General features: G+C 47.6%; 1 protein-coding gene across 1 annotated transcript; it reads left to right on the forward strand.

Annotated features, from left to right (window-relative positions):
• Positions 1-4,995: 4,995 nt before the first annotated feature.
• Positions 4,996-6,463, forward strand: LOC135825404 (ras-related protein Rab-32B-like). The gene has a single exon (XM_065338143.1). The coding sequence runs from the start codon at positions 5,116-5,118 to the stop codon at positions 5,809-5,811; it is 696 nt and encodes a 231-aa protein (XP_065194215.1). The 5' UTR covers positions 4,996-5,115; the 3' UTR covers positions 5,812-6,463.
• Positions 6,464-7,182: the final 719 nt, after the last annotated feature.

Genomic DNA, 7,182 nt, shown 5'->3' on the forward strand with positions numbered 1-7,182 from the left:
GTCTACAACTAGGCACGTGGCATGTATGAACTATAATAAACACATGGTGCGTCGTGCATTATGGCTGATTGTATGCCCTAGTGCGTAGCCCTCGGTCGTGCACCGTAGCCCGCGGGCCTGCGGCCCTTGGGCTACGGTGCACGACCTCGGGCTACGCACTAGGGCATAAATCAGCCATAATGCCCTCCGTACCATGTGTTATTATATACTTCTTTTGATGGCGGCGGGTAGCATGGAACTTGACGTGTTCTTGGGATCCTCGTGCCACACTTGCTGTTCCCGGATGCCATATTATTGGGTGCATCGAGGTTGCTTCTATGCTCACTGTTGTTTAGTAAGACAATTTTTTTATCTATTTCACCGAAGAATAAGGCAAGAGTATTTGGGGTTGATTTGGACGCCTGGCTTCTCTTCACATAATAATACAGTCATGTACTTCCACTCAGGGAGTAGTACAATACCTGCTTCCACTAACCCTACAACAAGTGCACATGCATGACTCATGAGCTACTGAAGACAGTGACGGTACTGATCATGTACATGTACATGCCGTGCAACGTTCATTCATGCTGACAAAAATCTACAGAATCTACAGACGGTGGACACTGGTGTAGGGTGCCCGCAGTGTAGCCTGGGTGGGTGCACTTGCCCCGTCTCACTTGCGGCTCGGATCTTTGTGCAAGTCATCTATTGATATCGGACACAAAAAATGACATTGCTGCTGTGTGTGAAACGTGGCTTAATCACTCCGTTCCGTCGATGGAGATGTCAATCGCAAACTATACTTTATTTCGGCTTGACAGGCGCGACAAACCCGGAGGTGGTGTATGTTTGTATGTTAATAACTCACTGTTTAGTCACCTACGTCCCCACTTAAAAGCCGATGGCGTTGAATGCATTTGGGTAGAGATCAAAGCTCACCCACAACCTCTTCTTGTCGGGTGTATTTACCGCCCACCAAGTCAGTCACTAGCTTACTGGCAGACTTTAGAGGCCATGTTACACAAGGCATCGGGAGAAGCCAAGAATATTCTGCTTTGTGGTGACTTTAATGTTGATCTGGTCAGTCAATCTCCCACATCCCAGCATGCCTCCTTGCATGACATCACAACCAGCTTAGGCCTGCATCAACTTGTAAAATCTCCAACACGCATAACGCTGCAAGGGAGCTGCACTCTATTAGATCATGTCTATAGTACAGCTCAAGTCATATCCCCGCCTGATGTGTGTCCAGTTCCGTTCAGCGACCACTGTGCTATTGCAACCAAGATTTGTGTTAAACCAGTGCCGACAGCATTGCCTTCTCAGCGACTTTATCGAAACTTCAAGAGAATGGACTTGGCATCACTTCGTATGGATATTTCTTGCGCCAACCTCTGTAAACTTCGTGGGTCCTGCGATGACATGTGGCAACAGTGGCTGACTAAGGTTGTGCCCATTCTTGATGCTCGTGCTCCATTGCGCCACGCGTCTTCCCGACCAAGACAACATTTGTTCCTGTTGATACGACGACGTAACCACGCTCATCGGAAATGGCTGCAATCTAAGTGCCAGACTGATTACGCTGCGTTTAAAGAAGCCAGGCGTATCGTGACTCGTATGAACCGTGAATTGAAGACGAATTTTTTTCAGTCTAAGTTCACCAGTGTTCAAGATAAACCCAGGAAAACGTGGAAGGTTTTGAACGAGTTATCCGGAAGACAACGTGTTCAATCCGTTCCACAATGCTCTGCAAGCAACATTGGGTGTGTATTTGCTGATGTTGTCAGTGATCAACAACGAGCACCTGAACTGTGTCTTCCACAGGGCCCAGTGGAACCTAAGGGTTTTACATCCTTCAGTTCGGTGTCAATAGGTTGTGTGCGTAAACTGTTGGGTTCCTTGGACACCAGCAAAGCGACAGGCAGTGATGGAATACCCGCATTTCTTCTGAAATCCTGCGCTGATTTGCTAGCTCCCTCCTTAACATTGATATTTAATGCATCTCTTGCTGTTGGTTCTGTGCCGGACGGCATGAAGTTGGCACATGTCACGCCGGTTTTCAAGGCTGGAAATCCTCAAGATCCGGGAAATTATCGCCCTGTGTCTCTCCTGCCAATTGTGTCGAAGCTGTTAGAACGAATTGTCCATAGACAACTATCCTCATTTCTGGACAAGGAGAATTTGTACCCTCCCCGTCAGTTTGGCTTTAGACGTCAACATTCAACGGAAGACGCTCTAGTTTTCGTCACGGACACGTTTGTTCGCGCTCGCGATGCCGGACAAATTACTGGTGCTGTGCTCGTGGATATGTCCAAAGCATTTAACAAGGTCAGGCACCAAGTGCTCATTAATGATTTGTTTGAGCTTGGCATATCTGGTTCAGCATTAGTTTGGTTTGCCGACTATCTGTCCAATCGTCGCCAAATAGTGCACATTGCTGAGAACTATAGCCCTCCTTTCCCCTGCATGTGTGGCGTTCCCCAGGGCTCTGTTCTTGGTCCGCTGCTTTTTGTACTCTATGTTCGCTCGATCCAGTCCATTGTCTCCGAGTTTTGTGTGAAAGTTATTCAATTTGCTGACGATATTCTATTGTATGTTTGCGGTACGCAGAAGAATGCGCTTAGCAACTCCCTGTCTGCAGCTGTCTCAGCCATTAGTACCTGGCTGTCAAACCGCAATTTAATTCTAAATGCCCGGAAGACACAAGTGCTCTTCCTGTCTACGCCACATATTACTGACCACCAATTTGCAGTCTACTGTCATGGAGTGCAGCTCAAGCAAGTGACATGTGCAAAGTACCTTGGAATACATTTGGACCAGGATTTTTCTTGGAGGACTCAAGTTGATTCTATGGTCACCAAACTTGCCAGTAAAATTGGTATTCTGTTCCGAAATCGACACAATATTCCGCTGACTTGCCGAGAAACCTTTGTAAAGTGCCTAGTGTTGCCAGATTTTCTATATGCATCAAATTGTTTTTCTGCTGGCCTTTCCTTAACCCAGTTAGGTAGGCTTGAACGAATGCTAAAGCGAGCTTTGCGTACAGTGTACGATACTGGCTTTTGTAGCCCATCAAGCCCTTTATTTGCGAGACTTGGTCTAGATCGTTTGGCATCCATGTATTGCAAGAAATTACTGTATCTGACGTGGCGCTGTTTGGAAGGCCGCTGTAGTGTCACATTAAGTCAAATGTTCGAGCGTTTAAATAATGGTCTTGCAACGCGCAGCCTTTTATCACGCACTCTTAAGTTGCCCATGCTCAGAACTGCCTTTGCCCGTCATGGCGCTTCCTTCCAATGTGCTAAGCTGTGGAATGATTTGCACCCTCTAGCTCGCTGTGTGGATAACTCCGCCCGTTTTAAGAAACTGTTACCCCAATGCCTTGCTTTTTCACGCTAGTAATTATGCCTTTCAGCTATGCAAAATGCGAACATGATCACCTATCCAATACCGGTAGTCTATTATATTAATTATTCATATCTTTTTGCATCTTTCCCTCGAGTGGGTCTATTGTTATTAGGCAATTGTCTGTTATAGTCACCACTATAAATAAAAATCCAATCCAATCCTAGGCATGTAAATGTACACTAATGGTCACTGAAATCCGAGACAACTAAGCATTAACAAATCTGCCAACAATGAGATGCGAACTGGTGCAGAGAGCAAACGTGATTCATGATATCGGATTTCATTCAGCAGCACTGCACACACATGTACATGTACATGCGCATGGACACAACTCCTCGCCTGCATGTATGGGGGTGCTGCCATGCCGGCAGCTCCTCTGCAGCGAGTGGCGAGAACGGACCAGTCATTCATTACTTGACAGACTTTTGCCGTTGCGTCATGGAACAACAAGAAGCTCAGTTGTTGCTACATGTAGTGCCAGTCCAGTCCACAATTGTAGTACATGTAGTGGATGGACCATGGGCTTATAGTTATAATGAATACTTGGTTCATATTTTTGCAGGAATACGCACTGAGAACTGGAGCAAGTAATCGGTCTAGCCAATATTCACGCGTGTTGGTTTGAAAGCCAGTTTTTGGAAATGTTTAGCGTACTTCAAACAAACAAACAACTTCAGCCTGTGAAATTATATTTTTCAGTCATGTACATGTACATGCACGTACATGTATGTACACCAACTAATGATTTCCATACACAGTGTGCCTTGTACTCAGTGATGGATAGCTCGGTGAAACCATACAGTAGAACCGACGCACAATTACTGTCGCGGACATGGAAATCCAGTCGATTGACCGGGGCCGGCGCCCTCAGCGCGTACAGAACGGTGCATGCAGTGCACAGTCAATTGAGTCATGTTGATCCGATGTGACCAGAACTAGGGACCGGCGGATAATGCTCGAAAAGGTGGCAGATTCTGCTCGAAAAGCAGTGAAATTGGCAGATCCATACAAACCTTATGGCGGGCAATTCCTCGAATTCTGCTCCATTAAATTGTCTTTATCCACAAACCAAACATGCATGAAACTTACCAGAAAAAGTACCGAATTCTGCCAATTCTTCTGCCGGCAGAATCCGCCGGACCCTACACTGCAACAGCGCATAATGCATGTGTGTTCTGCTTACCCACGGCCCATGCGGCCGCTAGACGTGTGACCGGATTTCCATGTCCACAACAGTACAACATGTAGTACTGTGCAAACACAAGCAACATCAAAAGCAAAGAATATAAGATTATTATTATACGCGTGGGGAGAGGGCAAACTGCACAAATGGCCTAAAATTAATGATAGACTGTCATTATTTGACGTCATGGCATGCAATGTGTAGTAACCACGTGCTTGGCTGCATGCTGCACCTTTTGCGTCCATTTGCGGCCGTCATGGCGTCCACCCGTCAACTGAGCTCACGAGGACAGCTTTTCCAGATGCACGGATTGAATGCAGGCAGCAACAGCCCTGAGCTGTGCGGACTTCAAACCTGACCTCAACGCACCATTGCTACATCGCCAGCCGAACGAAGTGGGCCGGCTGCTGGGCCGTAGTTCTGGAGTCGCACTGAGCGCGTGCTTTTCATTTGAGCAGAAGGAAGAAACAAATTATCCTGCCTCAGATTTCTGTTCTGGGCTGCAGGCAGATCTTGTTCTAGTCTTTAGCGGTGAGTGCGCCATGGCGTCAGCCGGTATGAAAGAGCACCTTTACAAGGTGCTGGTGATTGGGGAGTTCGGCGTTGGCAAAACCAGCATCATACGTAGATATACCGAAGGGTATTTCTCGCCGAACTACAAGCTGACAATCGGCGTGGACTTCGCGCTGAAGACCCTAGAATGGGACGAGTCGACCAAGGTCAACCTGCAGCTGTGGGACATTGCCGGACACGAGCGCTTCGGACACATGACTCGCGTCTACTATAAGTATGCCATTGCAGCGATCATAGTTTACGACCTGTCGCGGCCGGCGACGTTCGACTCGGTGCTAAAATGGTTCCACGACGTGAACCAGAAGGTGATGCTTGCAAACGAGAAACCAGTACCGGTGTTGCTCATTGCCAATAAGTGCGACCTTGAGGATGCGCAGGCGCACCTAGACTCAAATTCTCTGGACGACTTCTGCAAGGAGCACGGTTTCATCGGCTGGTATCCCACGTCGGCCAAGGACGACCAGAATATCGGCGAGGCCATGACGTTCCTGGTGAAGCATATCCTATCGCTGAGCGCCGACGTGCAGAAACACAACCAAGAGACGATAGCGCTAGAGGGTGGAAAGGGAGCGCTTGACGAGGACGGCGAAGACGCGCCCACGTCCAGATTCAACTTCGAGCTACCCAGCCTGGAGAGCAAGTGCACAGGCTGCAAGAGTCAATAGCGGCCATCTCTCTTCTAGGTTAGTCATGGTACGCCTGTGCGTACTCTAGAATTTGTACAAAGTTGTCTGCCAGTGTGCCTTCCCCATTCAAATATTTCTTGGGTCAGAAGTATTCGTGAAAAACGTTCTGCGATGCATATTCGTGTAATCTTTCAAAGCAAAAATTCTTTCGTGAAGAAAACATTATAACCTTGACATTCGGTACTAATTCATTACAGGTGCTGCATAGGGCATCTGATGCCAGTGGTTTAGCATGCACACATAGTCCCTGTACAGCCCAAACGTTGCTGTTGTCCTTCACCTTGTACACCCAGTTGTTTTGCGTCGCCATATTCAGGACGGCAGGGTGTGTCTGCGAGAATTTGCGTTGTGAGAACCGTAATGCAGAAGGTATACCCATATTTGCATTGTGATCATTTGTATGATTATTTTATGGTGTAGCCTTCCACACCTGGCGTCTGGGCGCTACGGCATATGTCTGAGTCAAATTATTTTCTAAAATCCTGGATGCTGGGCATTCAGTGTCGGATGCCGAAATGATGAGAATCTATTTGTTTACTCCATTCTGTTATGCGTCACTCATCATCGTTTTACTTGCACTTGGGCTTTGATGACTTTACATATTAACTCCTAATGGAGGTGTCAACGAAGAGAGCTCTGTGTGCTATTTGTTGTGTCAGTTGCTGTGGAACACAACAGCCAGCCGTCACTTCTCAAGGATGTTGGGTACTACCAGTGTCCATTAACATAACGTACTGCTGATCCGCCCCGTCCCACATCCCCCCCCCCCCCCCCCCCCCTGTCAAATTTATGCCTGTGAAGCAACTCCGGCGTATAGGATGAAGTACGGTGTTGAACCGACGGTTGCACTGCTATACACAATATGTGCCAGTGCAGGATGAAAATGTGCACAATCTAGCATGTAATGTCCCACCTTCTGAGCTGTTGTACATCATTGTACTGCACGTTTAAAAGAGCCTTCACCAAGTCCCTGCACCCTGCCGAAAACCCAGCTGATAAGCAACACGTCGTGGGTGCGGATCAACAGCACTTTCCGGTGCATGTCATGTAGCTGTTACCAGGGTTATGGCCTATCAGGGTGCAATATTTCTCCACAACAGCCCTCCCAAATGGGCAGTTATTATAAGATTAACCTCCCTGTGTGACCTCTTGGCCATGTGTGTGGGCGTGGGTGTCGGCCCTTTCAAGACCTGCCATCATCTGTGGATGGGCATTATTATATTGTAGTAAACTCTATTGTGTGTAGTATGTGGGGGGGGGGGTAGGGATTTAGGGGTTCACTGGCTAGAAAAGCCACTTCACGGCTGTGTGGTGTAAACCAGGCTGAATAGTGGCGGCCATTTCTTCAGC

Source organism: Sycon ciliatum, chromosome 9, assembly GCF_964019385.1.
Source record: "Sycon ciliatum chromosome 9, ocSycCili1.1, whole genome shotgun sequence".
Taxonomy (NCBI): domain Eukaryota; kingdom Metazoa; phylum Porifera; class Calcarea; order Leucosolenida; family Sycettidae; genus Sycon; species Sycon ciliatum.